This window comes from Anopheles aquasalis, chromosome 3 (genome assembly GCF_943734665.1).
Source record: "Anopheles aquasalis chromosome 3, idAnoAquaMG_Q_19, whole genome shotgun sequence".
Taxonomy (NCBI): Eukaryota; Metazoa; Arthropoda; class Insecta; order Diptera; family Culicidae; genus Anopheles; species Anopheles aquasalis.
The window spans coordinates 31,118,462-31,141,595 of NC_064878.1; the positions used below are offsets into that span (position 1 = coordinate 31,118,462).

General features: G+C 44.6%; 1 protein-coding gene across 1 annotated transcript in view; it reads left to right on the plus strand.

The window, feature by feature from the left end:
* Window positions 1-20,345: 20,345 nt before the first annotated feature.
* Window positions 20,346-23,134, plus strand: part of LOC126576938 (E3 ubiquitin-protein ligase ariadne-1) — a 6,661-nt gene continuing 3,872 nt past the window's right edge. The window contains exons 1-3 of the mRNA XM_050238253.1: window positions 20,346-21,505; window positions 22,366-22,521; window positions 22,600-22,656. Coding sequence (XP_050094210.1) covers window positions 21,302-21,505; window positions 22,366-22,521; window positions 22,600-22,656 — 417 coding nt within the window. The 5' untranslated portion in view covers window positions 20,346-21,301. The remainder of the gene's footprint in view (window positions 21,506-22,365; window positions 22,522-22,599; window positions 22,657-23,134) is intronic.

The window sequence follows — 23,134 nt, forward strand, 5'->3', positions numbered from 1 at the left end:
CTATGATATATTAATAAAGTTACCCGAGCTTCTTTTTTTCTAGCTATTTCCAAACATGATCTTTGGACATTTCCTAACTTTGTCCTATAAATGTCGATCTTTGAACAGATGAACGACTTGCGATAACCGAACTAAACCGCATCTTCAGCGTTAACCAGCGTCAATGTCATCATCTCCAACATTAGCAGAGAAAACCACGACCAGGTCTCCAAATCTCGCACAAACAAGTTGAAACGCTTTGAATTTATCTTAATTTTTCATTTGAAGCTATGTTTGATGATCTCAAGTCAGATGGATGCCAGACATCCGATGTTTTTCTTTCGTCGATTTGGTCGTTATAGATGCATTTGTTGGACGAACACAGTCAATGTAGCAGGAGCTGAGCTGATTAGATGAACGATTCCAATGTCCTCGGTAACTCCTTCAACAGCGGACGGTTATCACATCGGGCATTTCACCACACAGCAGCAGCAGTAACGTGGGCACCTTCAGTACGAGATAATGCACCTAGGTGTGTTGTAGATTGACCGATGTTTCGTGATTTTGTCTGCCTTAAGGACCTTTTAGTGTGTCATGTCTACAGCGACATTATCGTATTGACAGGGCAGAGATTTTGATGATCGTTTTAAATGATTAACTTTTTTTTTCTTTTCGACACCAAAGATGCATTATGCACAGAAGATCAATTGGGTTATACCGCCGAATCGAGAGCATAAGTGTCCGGATCGTGGTACAATTCCATTGATGTTGTTCCACAACTGCTACAGCATGATCGTTGTTAAGTGATGTTGTTGTTTTAAACTTCGATGAAGAGCTTCTGCTACTGATGTCGTTGATAATTTCGTTGTCTTCCAATGATCCATATTCATTTCTCTATTTTGTTGCGTATTGTCGTAGAGGATGAAGCGTTCGTTTTATAGGCACATGGTATGGTTTTCTTGTCGCTAAAGTTGTGGCGAAACATTGAAACGATCAACCTGAGATTTGATTTAAGATTATAGTTTCCAAAGTTGTTCATTCTATTCCCTACTCTATTGTCCTAACGGCTGTAACTCAAAGCTAATTTCCTAACATTATTTATTGAATATGTAGCTCGTTTAATCAGCTGAGTGCCATCATTGAAATCGATTCAAGTTGATACTCGCTATGAGTGAATGATTCTCGAGAAGACGAGAAAACAATAGTGCGCTCGACGAAGAATAGGTTCCACAAATAAGATCAACATCAGTCTGCTTCTTTTCGTGTTTTACATTATATAGCGCCTTCAATCGATGCCTCCCACCCGATCCAATTAATTGTTCCTGTGAAGGAAATAGTAAAATTGTACACATAATTTTTCTAAACATTTGAACATTGAATATACACTCTACATACACGCAACAATGGATTCAACAATATACATACCTTGAATCTAGATTAGTCGCGCTCGATACTTTCTCGTCCATAGTTTGTAGGAAATTTGCGTGTAAAAATGGACAGGGACGCCGCTTAACCAATACCAGCCTGAATCTTCGACGTTTTGGAGGCGAACAGTTTAAACATGGGCCGAATCACCGTCGAACTACTTACCGAAGTGACGGGCTGGTGATAGGAACGTTACCGTCATGGCGAATCAGGAGATACAGCTCATATCATTCTGCTCATGAGTTGAAACTGATATTGATATTAGTTTTTGTCGACCCCACGGGTAAGTAAATCCTTCCCCCGGGTGCAGGAACAGTACAGACATTTTACTCGATGTTTCATGAGTGGCAAGACGCGTTCTCTGAAGATGTCTGTAGTTGCGGTGTGGTGTGCCATGCGAGCCCCCAATTTAGGTGTCAGGTGTGCGAACTGCACGTGCGACAATTGACACACTGGGATCGAAACTTGCGCGAAAGTCCCATGTCTCGCGCGGGGATCAGCTTTCAGCTCGGCCGAGAGTCGAATCAAATCCAAATGAATAAAACCAAAGTTATAAACCGAAAATCGCTGATGGTACACTTAACTTTATCAACATCCGAAGATACCATGCCCTAGGACTCAGCATGGCGATCCTGTATTTACAACAGATACGATTGTTGCAAATTTTAATGTTCGTAATGATGCTGAGATGGGAAATAATGAACCCGCACTGTTGGTTCTTTAAATCCGCCGGTTTATTGGCTCTTTAGTTTATTTTTTAGTATATTCATGAGCGCCTGCGGAGTGATTACAAAAACACCCAAATATCAGTGTGAATTTTCGGAGAGGAAATCAGCAAGCTGACCACCAAGTTGGCGTTTCGGAACGTTTTCGTCCTAGGTTATAAGATGAATCAAAAGTTACAAAATTTATCAATCTATGCAATTGATGTCAAAAATCGAAATACGAACGACAGTATATAAATTGAAATTTTTAATTACAGAAACTCCGTCGGAACCTTTAGAAACTGTCCATACTGATATGTTTATAATCTGTGAGAAACATTATCTAACGTTTTGCGATAAATTCACAAGATTAGCAGTTGCATTTCCAATTAGAACAGGAAATAGTATTCATGAACTAAATACGATATCAAAATTCTTGTCACAAATAAGAAAACCTACATTAATTGTAACGGACAATGAACCAGCTTTTACATCGTCTACAAATATTATTAGTTATCAATTTACAAGTATTGGTCAATTGAAATATTGAGATCAAGGAAGGTACCAAAAATCGTTCGAAAACCACAAAAATGGATATGGCATTACCAATTTTTAATGACTCCATTCATTCACAAACACAAATTACCACTAGAGATCTTTTCTATGGATTCAGGCAAAGTGAACCCCTGTCACAAGATTTAAAAGAAAGAATAAGAATGAAGGAAAATATGTGTACAGAATTTGCTAAGAAAATGCATGATTCAAAATTAAAAGACAATAAAAAAATCAATAGAAACAGGAAGGAACTCAAACAATTCGAGTCAAACGAAACTGTCTTTATCCAAAATAGATATAATTTGAAACACCAAGAACGATATAAAGAAGAAGATTAAAAAAAAGAAAAACATCCAAATAATCGACAGTAACTACAGAAAAATTCATAAGGCGAAAATGAAGCGTAAACACAAAAATAACTTAAAGATAGTTACTTTTTCGTTTATTTTTCAATTATAGAGACGAAGATGAAGATAATATCGATTGTAATATTATCTTTCTTATGCAACGAAGGCGAAAACTCCTTCTTGAACATTCAAGACTTAACCAACAACCGTTGAATGTTTGCGATTAAAAAAGGAACAGTCCGAATCAGACAAAACTATCTTCTTCTAATACACAGATTTGATATTGACAAGTACGAATCAAAAGTACAACAATATGAAAAGATTATTTTTGAATTAGATGAAATATTTAAAACAATCAAAGTCAATTCAAACAAACCACAAATATAAATACGAGCAAACCATGGTCAAAAATTCAAACTTATTGCTAAAAAAAACAAAGAAAGCTATTGATGTTAAAGGAACTGTTATTTAAACAAAAACAGGAAACTTAGATCATAATGATTATGTAGATATATCAAACCAAATTGATGTATTGCGTTTATCTACTAACAAACTAATAACAGAGAATAATGCGCAAATCACAATTAGCGAAGAATTCGAACAACGCCTGAAAAATATAACGGAAGCAGCACGAGCGCAAGCAAAGGAAATCCACGATTTCATTCGTTTATCTGGCTTCAATTCGAATGATCTTGGCGAATTTCAACAGAAAATTCATTTATAGAATGTCATTTTCAGTCTTGATAATATCAAAGAACAGCTTAACGTTATCTTCGAGTCTGTGCAACTAGCAAAGCTTGGGATACTATCAAAAGCATTGCTTTTTCCAACAGAAATGGATTTCATAATGAACATACTTTTGAAAGAAGGACTTCAGATAAAAAGTTACGATCAAGCTTACGAGTACCGTCATAAAAGGAAATTGTCCTGGTTCTGCCTCGGAGAGGAGAGAAGCGACTTTTTTTTGTAATTTTGAATCTTTTTTCTTTTTTTTCTGCCCGAAATTTTCTTTTAAAAGACCCGATAGGGGCATGAAAAAACCCACTTTGGGCAAATTTTAAAATACCCATGATGGGCCCCGAAAGCTAGGGTAACCGACGGCCTAGTAGATCGTGGAGCGGCACTCGCGGTTCCAGCTCCCCAATAGTCATCGCACGCGTTGCGCATAGCGAACATTTTTGACTGGTGCGGCCAAATTCTGGCCGTGTCTAAAGCCAGCCGCTTTATCTGGTTACTGCGGTCAATTGGGACTGTGTTATGAATAGCAGTGTAGCTGCTAACATGGCCATCGACCACATCACCGGAGAAGACCAGATGCCGACTTCAGGTAACCTGGTAGAGATCCAGAAGGAGAAGGTATGCTTTCAACAAGCCACTGGGTAAGATGTAAACACCACCACCAGTCGAGCACATCATCTAGATAAAACGCATCAGCGGTCAATCTCCCACTATTTTTGCTACCGGAAGGTACACGATAGCCATCTATTTTAGGCATTTTGAATTTGGCAAATTTGAATTTGGTAAAGATTTTTTTCCCGATTGGGAGCTGATTGGGAGGGAAGGTTGTTTTAGACACCTAAAGTTCAGGATTGGGAGTGGTTCCCCGATCCAAATGCGTATGGCTCCGGGACAACCGGACGGCCACAAGAACTAGATGATTTTTTTTTTAATTAGAGATTCTAACCATCAATTCGTGTAGTAAGAAATCCGATAAACGTAATTCATGACAGGGGGTTCTCGAATGAGACACGCCACGTACGACGAAGTGACTAGAATCGTAAAAAAGTGCAGCGCTAAACGACGTATGGCGAGCATGCGACATCCTCATTCAAGTTGAGTCTGTACCTATAAGGAAAGAAGACCGCCGCATGGCACCGAAACACCCATTCGTGAAGAAAATGCACGACATCGTCAGATCGTCGACCAAACTCGCGCTGCGGATAGTGCTTTTCATCTACCATTTGCCACCATTGTCGTGCCACTTTGTCCCCAAGTATCTGTACTCTGCCATTGGAACCCGGAAGCAACGCCCGTATCGCCATTGTTCTCGTCGCGGATAACGTCATCACGCTTCCAGAAAGAATGGCCGTTACATGGAACTGGCGACGCAATTGGCGCCAAAGTGAGGCGTCATATGTAAAGAAAACCTATAGAATGTAAGGAATGAATATAAAGATAGAGTTTAGACACCGAAACGCATGGTTCTTCGTTTCACGAAAATTCCTCTCGGAATAACTTGGGCGTTGTTATGGGGGCACGAACAAAGTAATGAACAACGCGCAACGTAAGAAACAAACTCTAGCTTAAGAGCAATAGTAGAGGAAAAGCTTCGTGAAATCAGCGAGTACGCCGATTCACTGTGCAAGCGTTTGGAAACTTATAAAGGATGACACGTTGTTGGCCACCAAGCAACGACTCAAATGCGAGTCATTGGAGAAACTAATCTCGGGACTTTCTCACCTCGAGGTGGAAGTTAGTGTGAAGCGCGAAATTGCCCCCCAAGGAAAAGCGGAAAATAGTTACAAAGGGACCTAAAATACAAATAAACATGCGAACAACTCTATCGCCGCGTTTCACAAGTAAACGATCGAATCAGCAGTTCATGAACGCGCATCGAACAATTGATAATTGATCGAACTACCGGAGTAAGCGTTTCATTTTAGGGAGAAACCTTGCGCCCGAATAGGGACCCGAGTGCAAATCGATTCAACGAGCCGAGAAAGTGTTTTTGCATTTTCTTTTGTCCCTTTCAGAAATTGCGGGAAAAGTTAACCTTCCTCCTTCAAGCACATCGAGGTCCAGCAAAAATGAAAAAAATCCAGCAATGCTCAATCTGCTATGTTGGTAAATAGACAAAAGTATTAACTGTGTAAAGGAACTGAGTGCGGTAAAAAGCAATTTAAAAATTACTGTTAGACAGTGAACGGTCAGTGCGTTAAGACAGTATATAGATAAAACATAAATGAGGAATATTTTAAAGAAAATGCACGAAGCAGCCAGGACTAATCTGGTCAGCTCAAAGATGCACCGTAAAAGTAAATACGATCGAGGCACCAATGAATGGTCGCCGATGTGGGGCGACAAGGTGCTGGTTCAGACCAATCCGATGGGAGTGGTTCAAAAGCTGCAAAACACGTGGCGTGGCCCCTACATGAATTAATAGAATTAGAATTAAGAAATTTTATGACTAAATCGGAAGCGAATGAAAACAAGCGGTCGCGGAAGGCCGCGCCCTTTGCGTTAAGCCAAAGAAGCGCCAAGACGACGCAGCAACGTGCTCGTACCGGCACATACACATATAGTATAATGGTTTATTAAATTGTTCTCCCAGCAGGTAAACAACCGTCGACAAACGCATGGCGCAACCGCTAACGCGCATGGTTCAGCTTGTGCGAGAGCACAGGCTTTATTTTTGTTTTTTTTTCTTTCTCTATTCGAAAATGTTTACACGACCGGAATCATAAAAGAAATTAAAACGGGAGTTATATTTATCAACGAAGCGACAAATGTGACGGTGTCATCTAATCGTGGTGAAAGCACAAGAATATTAGACGGATCGTTTTTGGTTTTGTTTAACGGCTGCCAAATCGCGATAAACGATGAAACGTTTTTAAATGATAATGTCACAGTGCAAGATCAGCTCAATTCAACAGTTGTTGGAATCCTTGTTCACGAGAAATACCTCGTTGATGAACCCACGCCAGAATACATGAAAAACTTAACACTAGTACATCACGACAAAATGAATTTGCTCACTTTGCAAACACACTCGGTGACGTGGAAATTCCACATCTTCAGTTCGATAGGATTGACTACGGTTATCATTACAATGCAGCTCTACCATAAGGCAGAATGGTGGTGGTTAGCCCCGATAAAGCGGCCGCGTTCGGGACGCACGAGATGCGCGAGAAGAAGGAAATCGGAAGCATGCCAAGGGTTCTTGCCATTAACCGGTCCGATATGGGAATAATCGGATCGGGTAAAATTCCCAGGTCAAGGGCACTTGGTGTCCTCCTTATTTCACGAGGAAGGATGTTCAAGCGAAGAGCGGCGTAAGAGAGAGAGACGCGTCAACGAGAGCGGGCGCAAATATGACAGGGGCTATGCGCCAAGCCAACGGAAGGGCATAGCTTAATCCATGATTATTATTTGTGAACGCGAGCAGTCGTCTTTCGTTATTTTCTTTCTCTTTCGTTACTGGTTTTAGTAATAAAACTAAGAGTCGTATGTTAAAAGTCGAATCAAACAGTTGTCGTCTATCCTATTCATCCCGCTCTTTCAGGAGTCCGCCGCTCGATCCAGCCACGGGAAAGTGTTCTGCCACTTTGTGCCGTGCGAAGCCAGGTAAGCTTCGGAGACGCCAGCTCTCACATTAGGTCAGCTACGATCCTTTTTATTGTCAGAGTCCTTCTGACACAAGTAATGACGTTCGGAGCAACTTGTTCCCCGGCTTGCGCCCAAATAGTAAAGAACCATCACGCGGCAGAACATAAGCAAACACATCCGTAAGCTGAAGCAGCCATAGTTAGGCACCACTACGTGGATGATTAGACTTAGATAGTTTTATGAACCTCAAAAAACGCTAATGAAACAGTCGATCAGGTCATTGAAGTTCATAAAAAGGGAGGGTTCGAGATCCGAAACTTCATATCAAACTTAGCAGAACTGATAAATTCAATAGACGAAACTAAAACTAACAGTGATGGCTCGATTGTGGTGTAAAAGAAAAAGGATTGTAATATTGAAAAAGTAGCAGGAGTTCAATTAATAGTGGAAAAGAGTGCACTAAGATATTTATTTATGGTCAAAACTTTAATCGCATGCGTAGTGCAAGTAAAATGCGCGAAATTAGCAAACGTGCCGTAACGTGCAATTACCAGGTGATTCTTGGAACTGAATCCAGCTGGGATTCAAATGCTATTGAAGTTTGAAGTTTTCGTTGACAAATTTAACGTGTATGGGGATGATCGGGTAATTCCGAAGAAATTCCTGCTAAAAAATTCAAGGAATTCGATCACGTCTGGGCAAAGACTACTTTTGGAAACCAAAGCCACATCTTCTGTGTGGTATACTTCCCTCCAATTCATGCCAACAATGAAGCGTACAAGTTGGAAAAGAGATAGACTCTCAACGTTTGGATTTCAAACGGAAAACACGTCTCCGAGTTCTTTCCTAGAAATGTCCCCGAGGTTCGAAAGGTTCGAGCCACTCAGCGAACCACTCCCTCGCGCAATCCTCCGTCAGGTTGCCCTCCTGACGGTCTTGAGGAGAGGACTCAACCGTCCACGGGCAAGGGAAGAGAGTTTCAACGGTGACGCGCGAGGTCACCAGTGACTTGCTGATTTTGCGCGGCAAATCACATTAACGCTGGTGCCGGTACCCACGTACCTTGCCAGTCCGTTTCAGAAAGGGTAGTTTTAATAATAATAATAGTAAAAAGGAAAAAGGACAAATGAGCCCAATGCAAAAGGAATGAAACAAAAGGGACCTAGGTAAGAGAAATGAATAATTGAAGAAAAGGAACAGGAATTTAAACTAAAAACAGATCAATCGTAGATAGTAGACAGGCACGTAAACAGAAATAGTCTTAAGCATAGGTTAGAACTAACACTCAAGGATCATACTGACGATGAGATGGTCCTCCAGCACAAACAAGGGGGGGTGGGGAGGATTCCAACTCCTCAACTGTCCAGACACGCGTCGTTTATCGAACATTTCTGACCGGCGTGGCCAAGTTAAACCGTGACTAAAGGCCAGTCGCTTCAACTGACTGAGCGATTACAAGAACCGGCTCAATCAAAGCACGTAGCACTGATTGGAGCAGCAGTAAGTGAGATAAAGATTTACACACGGATGGTCGCATAGTTGGACGGTCGCACCGACCGACCGACCGTCAATTCGACAAGGTAGAGGTGGCGTCATGGGAGGCCCTGTATTCGGAGGCCAGCCAAATGCAGTCCGGCCAGTGGGGGTCATTCTTCAATGCAGACAACGAGCCTCGTCGGGCCAAGGTGGATTTGGAAGAAGTGGAATGCAACGAGGAGCAGAATTAGAAGCAGGAGGTTAATAATAAGAATAAATGTAAGAAAGATAAATTGGGAAAAGTTTCCCGCTTCTATTAGAAAGGAAAAAAGAAAATCTAAAAAATTCCAAACCTAAATAATCTCAAAGTAGCTATTTGTATGGAATCAATACATTCGCAAACCAAAATAACTCCACAATCGAACAAAAGGAGTCATCAGCGAATGTTAAAGAACCAGCAGCTGTCATCGGACCCAGGAAGCGACGCCCGTATCGCAAATGTTCTCGTCGCGGATAACGTCATCACGCTTCCAGAAAGAATGGCCGTTACATGGAACTGGTGACGGATGGAACTAGGGCATAATAGCGTTCAATTTGCATAATAGCAATGAAGCTCAAATAAGTGCGGGGGGATGAAGGATGAAATATACAAATATACAAATATACTACTAAACCAAATTTGAGAAACATATTAGCGGCCGAACAACTGAGACACCGAACGTTAAGAGCTTTGCGATTTGAAGCAGCAATTCTTTATAGGTCACCATTATTAAGACACAGGAAAGTCACTACACCTCGCTGATTATCGAAAGAATTTGGTTCCGGTCAATCCGAAACCTCTCTCGTCATGGACACGCAAGTGTCGCTATATTGTCGAAGTGTTCGTGTTTAAAAGTAATCAAACTGAGCGTGCTACTAGCTAATCAGCAGCGCCTAAAGTCGAACACATTAATTCGTATGGCGCAGGAAATGGTAAAAATCGAAGCCGAAATAAGTGTTAAAATAAGTGTGTGAATGCGTTCCGTTAGAGTGAAAGTGGTACAGCTTCGGCAGCTTCGACGCCGGTTCCAGAATGCAGAACGGACCTCGTGCGCAGCTCACGGTCGAACCTCGCGTTCCCCCCCGCCCCGGCCGGCCATCGACAGCCCCGCCGCTTCACGGAGGGGCGGGCACCCCGCTGCCGCTGCATGGACGAGGCTCCTCGTCGGTGGTCCGTTCTTCCGAGAACGGACGCCGACGTGGAAGCCTGCGTCGCGGCAGCGGCCGTGGCGTGTCTCGTTCACGTGGGGGCGGTGATGCCGCTACACCTAACCGAGGCGATACGCCTCTGGCGGGTGGGGCGGCAGACCGCCCGCGTCGTCTGCGCCATAGCAGTGGGGGGCAGTTGGCCCAAATTGAGTGAGAAAATATATTTATGTTTATAAAAAAGGAACGCTAAAGTTTGTCCGCCTATAACTTAAGAAAGAAAAACCTTGGGCCGATTTCACATTTTCACATTTTATTTATGTCTATACGTTGAAAATTTTTGATTTCCACCTCACAGCCCACTTGATTGAAGTTTGGTAATTATTTGAACAAGAATTATAGCGAGTACATCAAAAATAATTTATAAAAGGACCCACTAAGGGCAAAAGAAAGGACCCATTAAGGGCAAAAATCTATTTAAAAGACCCTAAAAAACGGGCATTATGGCCACACGAGCCTAATTTTCTTCAGAGAAAAAGCCTTGAATATAGGCATTTAGTCAGGTCGTAAGACGCGACAACGCGCAATTGGAATTAGAATTTAGGAACCGCTGAAAGGGCCCGGCCGAGAGAGCTTGGGCCCCAGCGTAGAGTAATTTTTTTTTAATTTTTAGCTAGGGACCCGGGTGCGGCCTTGTGGGCGCCGCTTAGCGCCGTCCCTGGGATTCCTGGAGCCATGAGTGCTCCAGGGCTGGGTTCAATTCCCGGCACCTTTAGAATTTAGAGTAGGAAAATGCGCTGGGACTCCGGATTCGTCGGATGTAGACGATGAACGCCTGCAAGCGTCATAACCGGTCCCGTTTCTGTAGGAGTCTAGGAGCCTAGACTAAGGTTAGGATCGTCCCTTCTGGACTATCATCAAGCTCCAATAAGTGCGGGGGGATGAAGCGGCCCGACCGTTCTCCACCACCGACCTAGCCTTGCTTTCGGGCGCTTCTGGCTTACCTTCCGGTACGACCCGCTAATGAACACTTGTCCGCCACAACATATGCAATACTCGTACAGCGTACTAATGGCAGTAGGGCCGAAACGCTGACGCTCGCTGACGCTTGCTGACGGTCTGGAGTCCATGACGATCGAACCAATGATTGTTTTTGGCGAAAAGCATAGACTCGTTACCAAGTGGCCGCGCGGCGTCCTAGAAACTAGCCGGACGTTCGCTTGACGAAGGGAGAGAGAAGTTGCCGTCGCGCCACAGCCATTAATGAGGACGTTGTTGAGATAAACAAATAACATTTCCACAACTCCCTGACTCCAGAACCAGCAAGAGAAAACAATTATTGCATCACGCGAGAGCGGTGGTCGACCACATATAGATGGGTCATGAGGTGACGACAGCAAGAGGTGGAGAGAAGGATGGATATATGGTCGAGAAAGCTATTTCCTTCAGGCAAAGAGGCATTTGACATTTTGTAAAACTTTTAGCTTAAGTCAGGGAAATAGTGTAAGTCTTAGGTTATAAATATTGGTTTTATGAATAAAATCAGGTGTCTTTTGTGAAAACTCGAATTGAACGGTCGTCGTCTTTCATTCATCCCGCCCTTCTAGGAATCCGCCGCGTGATCCAGCCACGGGAAAGTGTGCAGTGCGAAGCCAGGTAAGCTTCGGAGACCCCAGCTCTCATACTGGGTCAGCCACGTGCAAGCTCAGCCTGCTGATCCGACCAGGAGACCTTTCCGAGGTATCTCTACTCGGACACCAGTGGGCCTAGCCGAGCAACTGTCTAGCATAAGGAGCTTCCAGGCTCCATAGACAGTGCCGTGGTCGTGGAGACCACGCGTTGCACGGTGAAAATGGTGAAGGCGGGGCGGGTGATATGGATACCGTCGCCAAGGCGCAACGAATGGATTTACGTCGCTCCCACCCTTACTCAAGTAACGCTGATGCATGCGGAAGACCGTTGACCCAATTTGACCCAATTGTTGGAACCACACCTGTTGCCCCCACCCCAGTTACCGGCCTCGAATCAATCGTTCACGCCTATCCTTCCCCAGGAGGTTTTGCTGCGGCATGCGGTGGATGTCCGCGATTTGCAGCGTATGCAGCCCGGCCTAGAGAACCTGGTGTAGGCACCGCTGGAGCATCCCTGGGTGACGGTACCCGCGGTGGTGGCAGGGGTGTGTTTGTTGTGGTTCGTCATGTGGATATGGCGATGCCAGCGGACCATAAGGCGCGAGGAGAGAATAGATGGGAGGACCGGGGAGCCCCAGTTGGCGTTAACGCTGACTACGGTGGTCGACTCCAAAACCCCTAGTGTCGCACCGCAGCCGGTAAGAACGAACCGGTCCAACGGTCGCCAGAACCTAATGGCGACGTCGGTGGTTTAAGGACGGGGTGGTGGAGCGCGAATCGGGCAGATCAGCAGTTCCGATCCATGGCTCCACCAGTATAAAAGGGCGGCGTGGCTCATCCTATGTCATTCCGAACGAAGACAGGATGGCAACCAGCACCCAGCACACGGACATCCCGACGACGAGCGGTCACCAGTGGACGGGCGGTCCAGCGAGCGGTTACCAGGGGACGGGCGGTCCCCGACGGTGGAGCATCCTGGCCCGGACGGACCAGGATGTGGCCACCGCAGTACGAGAGGTGGCGCAGGCCTGCTTGGTGGAGTCGGGGGTAGCGATACCCCCGAGCCTGCTGGAGGCCATCAGCCTCTGGCGGGTGGGCCGGCAGACCGCTCGGGTCGTTTGCGCGATCGCAGACGACCTGATATCGGACCTGGCCATAGGCCGATACCGGGCGTAGGCAGGGGGATTGTCCCTGCCTACCCCGGGGGGGGGGGGGGGGGGGGAGAACAGACAATAAAAAAGAAAAACTCTGTTTCTAAAAAAGAAAAACTCTGTTTTAATAATACACCAAAAAAAAAAGAAAGAAAAAAAAAGAAAGAAAGGTCCACTTTGTGTTTCTGTCCACTTTGGGAACTGCCCAAGATAGGCAATTTTATAAAAGACCCACTATGGGCAATTTTAAAGACCCAATATGGGCAATTTTATAAAAGACCCAATATGGGCAGATTTAAAAAAAAAAAAAAAAGATAATAAGACCCAATAAGGGCCACTTCAAAAGACCCACTATGGGCAATTTTATAAACCTAGGCAAGGGAAGTACGTTCCACTAACGAGCTAGATTAGAATGCCCTTAGGGGTGTATACAGGCCATCAGCGCCCTGTTTAGAATTAAAACGCACAGAAATGCGCTAAATAGGCTACCAAGCCACCGTTATTCTTCAAGGACTCCCAAGTGGAAACGATCGGCCAACAGTGCCAAATAATTTTAGGAAGTCCTCAAAGCAGGCAAAATTCGATAAGGCAACCATAAGACGCGAAAACGCGCAGTTGCAGTAGGGATAGCTACAGCTGCAGTTAGCCCAGCCAAGAGAGCTTGGGCAGCAGCCTAGGATAGTTTTTCTTATTTTCAAATTCCTTTTTTTTTATTTTTAGCTAGGACCCGGGTGTGGCCTTGTGGGCGCCGCTTAGCGCCGCCCCTGGGATTCCTGGAGCCACGAGTGCTCCAGGGCTGGGTTCAATTCCCAGCACCGGTGACCTGCAAAAGTTATAATAACAAAAATGCGCTGGGACTCCGGATTCGTCGGATGTAGACGATGAACGCCTGCGAGCGTCATGACCGGTCCCGTTTCTGCAGGAGTCTAGGCGCCTAGACTAAGGATAGGGATAGGTAGATATAGGAGTACCGGCCTTAAGCCATCCTTCCGCAAGCTTGATGGTCGCCCCTTCTGGACTGTCATCAAGCTCCAATAAGTGCGGGGGGATGAAGCGGCCCGACCACCCTTCACCACCGACTCAGCCTGCTTTCGGGCGCTTCGATGATTACCTCTTGGTAGGAAAGGAAAGAATGTCAGCACTTGGTGCCTGAAGGTTGGCAAAATGCGCAAAGGAAAGCGAGAGCGACGCGAGCCCATGAGAGGCTACTGACGATGATGATGGTTCCGGGTCGACGCAAGCGTATGTTGTTGGTAAAACGCTGCCAGTTGATAAACAGTGGCTAAGCGATGCTCCGCTGGCCGGACGATCGCCCGGGAAGGGATGGAGAAGTTTTCCCCGGTCTGGAGTTGCTTGCTGATGCCCCTCCAACGAACATGCCACCTTGTTTAATAACACCTTAACTTAACACCTTAACTTTCGACCTCGGAGTAGAACCAATCAGCGTGCTCTGTTAGCGCATCGTGGACGAGTTGACGTCAACCTACCGGAGGTGGGATTTGAGGTGGCGATCGTCAGCGCTGAAGAGGAGGATGGAGGTATGGTCGCGGACGTTTCGGTCAGTTAGTAAAACATCTTTTAGGTTAAGTAGGGAAATAGGTTAAGTTTTTCATTATAAATATTGGTCTAGTAATAAACTCTAAGAGTCGTGTGTTAACAGTTGAAACGAACAATCGTCGCGTTTTCATTCATCCCGCTCTTTAGGAGTCCGCCGCGTGATCCAGCCACGGGAAAGTGTTCTGCCACTTTGTGCCGTGCGAAGCTAGGTAAGCTTCGGAGACCCCAGCTCTCATACTGGGTCAGCCACGCCCGAGCTCAGCCTACTAATCCGACCAAGAGACCTTTCCGAGGTATCTCTACTCGGACACCAGTGGGCCTAGCCGAGCAACTATCTAGCGCAAGGAGCTTCCAGGCTCCATAGATAGTGCCGTGGTCGTGGTAGGGAAAGTAGTGTGCAGTTAGGAAAGGTATTTTTAGCGTCAGAGTCCTTCTGACTGGTGACAGCAGCCTAGAATCGAGTACCGCCACACGCCGCGCCGTTCAATAGACACAATGCCCATTTGGCAACGGTGAACGATTCGCCCGTGGAAAATCAAGCGAACCCAGGCACTTCCTCCAGAGGGAAAAATCCCTCGCCTCGTGTTTTCTGTGTTTGGAACTGAAACAAGATTTATAATAGATAATGGCGCTTCATGCTGTTTAATTCCACAGGAGCTGGTATCTTTGCTCTCCCGAGCACAGCACAATACACAATGCACGCCCCGGGCCCCGGGAAACGAAAGAGTACAGCGTTAGGGACCCAAGAAGCATTGGCGCTACCCAATCGCACGAACCTTAGCGTTGGTGCTGCTCTTTGGGCAAGCTGTCAGTAGTAGAACGACAGGGTTGATCGCCTACGACTGCGCTAACAGCGACGTAAACATCACGGGATACTCCTAGATGAGCGTAGCATCGTGTACTCCCTCGGCGAAGAATCTCACCACCACGGAAAATCCAAGCATAAGTCTGGCGGTGCTTCTCTTAGCTCGTAAACAGTTTACCTCCGATGAATGCAAACTAGGCCAACGGCGTGGTACGATTAAACTAACAAAAGATTGTAAAGTGACTGAACTAAGTCGAAACACTACGACGAGACGCCAAGCATTGGTCATCGGAAGCCTCACCCGAACAACATGCAAGGGGCTTGTCTACAAAACTCCGAGCTACACTTGGAAGGACGCGGTGGTATTCTATGAGTAAGAAATTGGCTACGAGGCTAATGCGACGAAATGGTATTGTTTGTCCATATAACCCGAGACGGTGCCATGACTCGGAATTTTGATTTATAGTTATGGAGTCATGAGCGTATGAGCGGATTATGAGCGTACATAAGAATAAATAGCAGAACATTCATTCCGCGAGGAATGAATGCGACAGGTAGCGTAAGCATTTTTAGGCATTAGTTTAGTCTAGCGTAAGCTCCAATAACACTTTGTATGGTGGGAATCATTGCACACTCTTAATCAGTCCGTCTCTGAATAAAGACGTATAATTATATGACGTGGATTTACACCGCCTTTGTGGGAAAAAGGTGTACGAAATAATTTACGAAGGTATCGCAAACAAAACCTTCGACTACTCAAATAACGGCAAGAAATCCGACGCCGTGTATACATTAATATCCGACAAGAACATGTTTTCCATCTGAGCGCGAAATAAGGCGCGAATATGCGGATTGAACGGCTAAATCATCGGTCCAACGGGGACGGTAATGCTTGGTATCGCTTCACCATGAGAAAGAACATACGCCGCTTTCTCTGAAGGGAGGGGGGGGGGCAATTCACGTTGGAAAACATTGTATACGCGTCGTTGGAGCTCGTCGCAACCTATGGGCAACATCAGTGGTGTAAGGAGGTGCGGCCTGATGTACTTTACGAGGATGAGATTTGATTTAGAGGAGTTCGATTTATAAATCGAATTTCTAGCAGGTAAAAGTAACATGGTAGCTGATGCTCTGTCCAGAATTGTACACAATTCGGACCAGCTAAAAGCATCCACACCCACCAGTAGCGATAGGATTGAGATTAAAAACACTATACTAAAAATTACAACTAGGGCAATGGCTAAGCAAAATGTACAAATAGAAAAGCCAAAAGAAAGAGAACAAAGCAAGCAGTTAGCAAGCAGTAAGCAAGTAGCAGTTAAGTAGGTAAAAAACGGCTAGGAGGTTCTGCCGATCCGGCAAAAAAAATTGTATAAAAGACGACAAATCCCGAAAATAAAGGGCTCTCGATATTTGGACTTCAAACACGACTCACGAGTTTTGGCTGGAAGTTCCCCCCAATCCGAAAGGTTCTTGCCGCTCAGAGAAACCGCTCCGTCACGCGATCCATCGTCAGGCTCTGGGTTTCCCTCCTGACGGTCTGAAAGCGTACGAATCGGATAACCGAGAGAAGGAGGAGCGCTCCCTACCGCAACCTCCACGATCAGGCTCTGGGTCTCCCTCCTGATCGCCCGAGAAAGCGCCGGGAAGCTCGCCCAAGGCAACCTCGGTTCATCGACGGGACGAGAGTCAGACGGAACGGTGACACGCGAGATCACCGGCGACTTACCGAATTCGCGCGGTAAGCCGCACCAACGCTGGTGCCGGTACAGCGTACCTCGCCAGCCCGTTACAGGCTGATCACCCTACAATGTGGGAGACGGACAGGCCTTCCGATGTGTCCTAATTGCTCGAAATGAGAAGCGGAGAGTTAAGAGGAAAAATAGAGTTCGTGGTGAGAAACCACAAAGAAAACAAAGCGCTTGGGTCTGTTGGCGTACCCACATATATATCTGCACTTAAAAATGGAAGTCAAGCACTAGAGTTTGCTCTTCTAGAAGTATGTAAGATTGCCAAAAGGCATTACAGGGATAGGGTAGCATTAGCTAAGGGAGATGTACTGTTCAATTACTATTCAGTTGAAACAGTTAAGGAGATAGTCAACAAAACAATCTCTGACTTCCAAATTGTCATGTTCATTCCAACTAGATGGATTACAGACAAGGAAGAAAGGCTAAGGATAATCAGGGATTATCACATGACCCCTTCGGGAGGACAAGTAGGCCAGCCAGTTCACCGCAGACGCTCCGACACCCCGGCATTCCAGCGCTTACCGTAGCCGCTTCAACGACACCCTTTGCCTTTTAAAAAAAAGGGGAAACATCAATGATTTAATAAATCATTTTTTTGGACATTTGTCCAAAATAGACATTTTTGAAATCGGCTATTTCATCCGTTTTTCCTCTTTATAAAACTCATTCCTTTATCTGAAAATGGGCGAAATGGTTGAAACAACTACGGGGCGAAGGGAAAACATCAACGATCCAATAAATCATTTTTTGGACATTTGTCCGAAATAGACATTTTTTTTAAATCACATATTCCAATTTTTTTTCTTTTTTATTCCCATTACGAAAATTTAAAAGAGCCATTATGGGCAAAACTTCAAAAGATACAAAATAAGCAAAATTAAAAAAAAGAGATGACCCGCTAAGGGCAAAATTGTAGAATGATTCTTCTATTTTTTTAAAACATTATTTACTTAATGTACCCCAAACGTGGGAACTTTAGTTTTCAGTGCCAATACATTAAGAGGCCCCATAGCGGGCATAACGTCCTGGTGCCGATAGGTTTAATAAGGCTCGAAATTAAGCACTATCGCCAAACGTGCTCCTGATCGGAATCGGAATAAGTCCTGATCGCAGGCAAATCATAATCAGGCAGCCGTAAGACGCTACAACACGCAGTTGCAGTAAGGTTCGGAATAGGTTGGGGTCCGACCGAGAGAGCTTGGGCTCGGGCATAGGATGGTTTTTTTTCTCAAATAAGAGGGGGGGGGGGGGGGTTGAAGCGACCCGACCGTTCCCCACTACCCACTATCTAGCCTTGCTTTCGGGCGCTTCTGATTTACCTTCCGGTACGACCCGTGACAAAAACACTTAACCGCCACAATTGATGCAATGCAATTGATACTCATTGCGATCATTCGCTATGACGATCGATATTTAATTTAAAAAGAAGAAAATTGAATTTCTTCAGTGAAAAGAAAATTTCTTGCGTTTGCATTTTCTGTTCATCATACTTAAATAAGTACGGGAATCGAAGAACCTTCCCAATTTTAAATCATACATCATTGATTTAAGTTTAAGTTAAAGAGTAATTGCTTACGGCCGTAAACTATTACATTCGTACAGAAATTGCTGGTCTGCGCGTCGAAAATTGTCATGAGCTCGTCGAAAAAAGGCCATCTGAAAAGAATCGAAGAAAACAGTATTATCCTCAATACAGACGCTCAAAATCTGCATTAAAAATCTTTATTGAAAACTTACCAGTTTTTGATCATTAAATGATCAAAGTTAAAGTCACTCGTTATGGATAACCATGTGCATCGACATCCTAGAGCATAGAGAATCGTAAAAATAAACATATTTAAAAATTGTTCGGCTTTAAAAACCAGGTAAATAGTAAAAACCAGGTTTTATGCATCGGTAGGCCTTCGGGCTTACTTATTTGAAATCAAAATGTGCCCTCTGGCTTGCCGGCAAAGGCTAAACGCAAGAAAATCTTCACCCAGACGGCGATAAAGTCACGGCACCTCATGGTGAGGATTGTCGAATCGGCACTTTGTTCAGGAAATACGACCGACCTTATGTGGATCAGCAGTGCTCATTTTGCTGATGCATCAAGAGACACGAATTGAACTGAAGCAATCTGTTGCCATCACCTTTAAACCATTTATGATATTCTAATTAACAAGTTGAGCAGAAAAAGTACTATTTTAATACCGCCACTTGAGAAATTTAAACGAACAAATAAACGCATCACAAATGGTATATTTATCCCAACATGAAAAAGACACATATCATAAACTTTCATAATTACCGAAATGTGCAGCAGTCGATACACAATATCACTTTGATAAAGTAAACTGCACTATAAGCACTCAAACACTAATCTGCACTATAAGCACAGAACTTCCATCCTGTGCCTCAATCAGGAACGACTTAACTCGTGAGTGGCCGGGGCAGTAATAACATTATGTATTGTTCCATGAACGGACCACATGTTTACCAGAAGGATCGAGCTGAAACTTAATTGCAACGTGCAACATACAAGTCATCATTTTCATTCCACTTTCATAGAACTTTTATATTTTTTTATTTGCAAAAAATATTCGATAAAAATAGATTCTCATATAAATCAGCTTTTTTTGTTAATGTATGATAGTTGCAAATTATACTATTTAAAGAATTAAATATATATATAAGCATGTCCTAAAGCGAAAGATTAATTTAGGTACTAGTTGGGTTGCATGGTTTTTAGGAAAAAACACTGCAAAAGACCTCGCGTGGATTTTACAACCAAATATGGCAACAATTTAATTTAACAAATTTGGCTTTTCAGGCCGCTCAGTTTAGTCAAACATTGTTGAAATAATATTTAATAGCCAAACCAATGTTTAACGGTCTTTAAACCGTGATGTGAGAGTCGCATCCCACATATCAATATCATGGGTGCAAATATGACCAACAAACCAATATATTGCTTTGGAATCGCTCAATATTTTAATCTAAAGCAGTCACATTTATTTTTCAGTCTAAAATTGCTTAATAGTGCTTCCATTTATGTATAGTTTTATTAGAAACCAGAAAGGTAACCGAAACAATTACACCGTTTTTCAAATATTACACCACAACTTTGTTTTGACAGTTATTTCTCACACCTTTTGGATGCGTCCCAGCAGACACCCTACCAACAGACAGCACCCAAATAACGCCCAAATATGAAGGTTTATTCAGGCGTTTTCTTTTTTCGTGTGAACGAGCGAGACTGGACAATCGTCCACAAGAGAAAAAACGCTTTAATAAGTCTCCTTACTAAGGCCTTATTGAAGCAATTATTACGGTGCTGTCTGTTGATAGCGTGCTGACAGCATGACAGAAAGAAACGCCTGAATAAGCACCCTTATTTAGGCATTTGTTAAGGCGGTTTTGTTGCGAGGAAACGGAATGTCACATTTTTTCCTCCGAGTTTTTTTTCCTAGACAGAGGACTGGTAAAACTTTGTTGTGACTTGATGCGAAGGGTGCAAAATTGGTTGTTGGTAAAAGGCGATTTTCGCGAAGCGCTGCGCTGCCACCGAGGCGTCGAAGACACTTTTACTAAAAGTAACCGGAGAACATAGTTTGGCAGTGAAGAAAGAAGTTTATAATCACGACCAGCCAGCACCAGCAGGTCAGCCCGCCCGTCAGTTTTGGGGGGGTGTTCGACGTATGTGGAGGAAACGGGCTAGCCCATCGCCCCTCCTCCCACTGCGCACTACCCACTGCTTTTCACGGCCTAGCTGGCTGCTGCTGCTGCTTTGCCAATAGACGACGAAGGCACGACGTGACCGTGCATGCAGGTGTGACAGTGTCTTGGTGTTTTGCGTTGTTGTTTTATTTGGTGACTTGAGGACGAACCTCCGCTCCGATCGCCCCAGTCAGTCGTTGTTCAATATTGATCGGTGGTGTTGTGTATGTAGCAGTCGACTGGTTGTTTTGGTCGTTTGTCGCACGGCCGCCAATTGCACAATACTTACCGAATCCGAAAGGCGAGATTGAGGAAACAGATTAAACGCCAGGTCAGGGTGTCAGCTGAGGGCTTTTGGTGCCCAATCAACAACGTAGTGTGCTGTGACGCTTCTCGGGAGCATTTTCTACGCCATTCCCCCGGGGGGCCCAGTGTTGTTTGAAATTGGTAAAATTCTGCTTGTGAAATCATCATTGTCATTGTGGTGCGTCGTGCAGAGCGAGCTCCAAATTCCCCTCCTGTGTGTGACGTGTGGTGTGCGTTTCGGGATAGCAGAGACGAAGGGAGCATCCATCCACGCTACGACGTATCATCGACCTGAACTGAAAACACGGCAACTCAGGGTTGAGTCAGCCAGCGCCAGCACCAGTCTCGTCCGTAGCTAGACTTCTAGCGAGCCTTCATCGCGGGAAATCCACCCGGAAGTGAGAATGGATTCAGATGATGAAAGCTTCGAGGAGCACGATTCGGGCAATGTGTCCAGCGGAGACGACGATTTCGCGATGGACGTGGACATCAACAACCCACGGGATCGGGGCCAAGAATCGGATGACTACCCTTACGAGGTGCTGACCACCGACGAGATCGTACAGCATATGGTCGATTGCATCAAGGACGTAAACACGGTCGTCGAGGTGAGTCGTGTTGTGTGTATGTCCTCCATTCCTCAAGCGCGGCCAGAGCCACTATTTTTTCCCCTTCTTTTGTGAAGCGCCTAGGGTTCACTAAGGTCACTTTTGAAAAGTATAGCCGTAAGGTAACCTAAGGCAAGTGCCACTAGATCGCATTCGTATTCAACCTTGGTAGGCTCCGTCCGTGCTCTTGCACCGTAAGTCGAGGCCATTTTCCAGTGCTAGTCTCGTCCGCAGACCATTTTACTTTCGCATGTACTCGCATTTGGCTCTGTGTTGCCTGGGTGACATACTTTGTTCTTTCTTTCGCCTATTTTTTTTCTTTTGCCGTGGCCCTGTTGTGTGGTGTGGAGCGAGCGAGGAGTATATTATGGGGTCTCTTTGTTTTGGACTTTTCCGAACTGTCAATCCAACTGGTTCGGGAAGTGTATCTAGGTCATTCTAGATTCCCTAGCCCTCATTTCCACCTTCCGCGAGCGCTTAAAGCGCACCCGTTCGAGGTTATTTCTTGTTGGCTCTGGCAGAAGCAGAGCAGATGCATTGCTTCATGATGGTACCAAGCTTAGAATCTGCTGCAAAAGTAGGTTGTAGTATAGTTTTTGGATTATTTACATTCTATCTGCTCTTTGCGTGACACCTTCTTTCAGTGTGCTATATGTGCGCACGACTGCCCAGGTGTTTGTAAACGAGAAATGTCAATCTTGTTTTGAGAGTGGCCTGGCGTACTACATATTATTGGTTTAATTTAATATGAATGCCTACTGCCTACTGTACCAAGAAGGCCATGCGTCGCCAAGGGATGCACTGTGCAATTAATGAAGCTCATTTGTATATCTTGTATGTTTTTCTCGCCTTTCCATCAGATACCAACCACAACAACCCGTATCCTGCTGAATCATTTCAAATGGGACAAGGAGAAGCTGATGGAGCGGTTTTACGATGGCGATCAGGATAAGCTTTTCAAGGATGCACACGTTATCAATCCTTTCCGAAAGCCAAGCTTAGCACTCAAGCCAAAGGTATGTATCAGCTCATCCTTTGCGTCCACCCCAAATCGAATCGATTAATGATGTTATCTTTGTTTTGTGCATTTTCAGATTAAAAAATCTAGAACGGAGGATTGCGAAATTTGCTACTCAACCTTTCATCCCAGTGTAAGCGCGTGTTTCTTTGTTATCATCATTGCAGAAACAGACAAAAAAAAACGTTGCAAACAAACACACAAAATCATTTCGCATCCTGTGCCACCAGACCTGCCTAGCTAAAGTTAAATCTGCCATCCACGGAGCCCTAAGCGTGCCCTACGAAAGTGAATCTTTTCGTTCGCTGGCGGTAAAGGACCGATCGACCAGCACCAACACCGGTTGTTGTTCGTTTTTTGTTCGCTATTTTCGATGCCCACGCGACACTCGGGCTGATTACAGCTTTGGCACTTCTGGTGGTTAAATTTAACGTTCTCTCATTTGGACTCTTTCAATGTAGTAGCGAGAGTGTGATGTGGTGTGTACTGCATTACTGTAAAGATGTATGGATGCCAAAGTAACGCTACTAAAGGCGGAGTGATTTCATTGTTGTGTTTGTTTTGATTTCACAAATCAGATCGTTGCTATTGGATAGCTGATAAAACCAAGT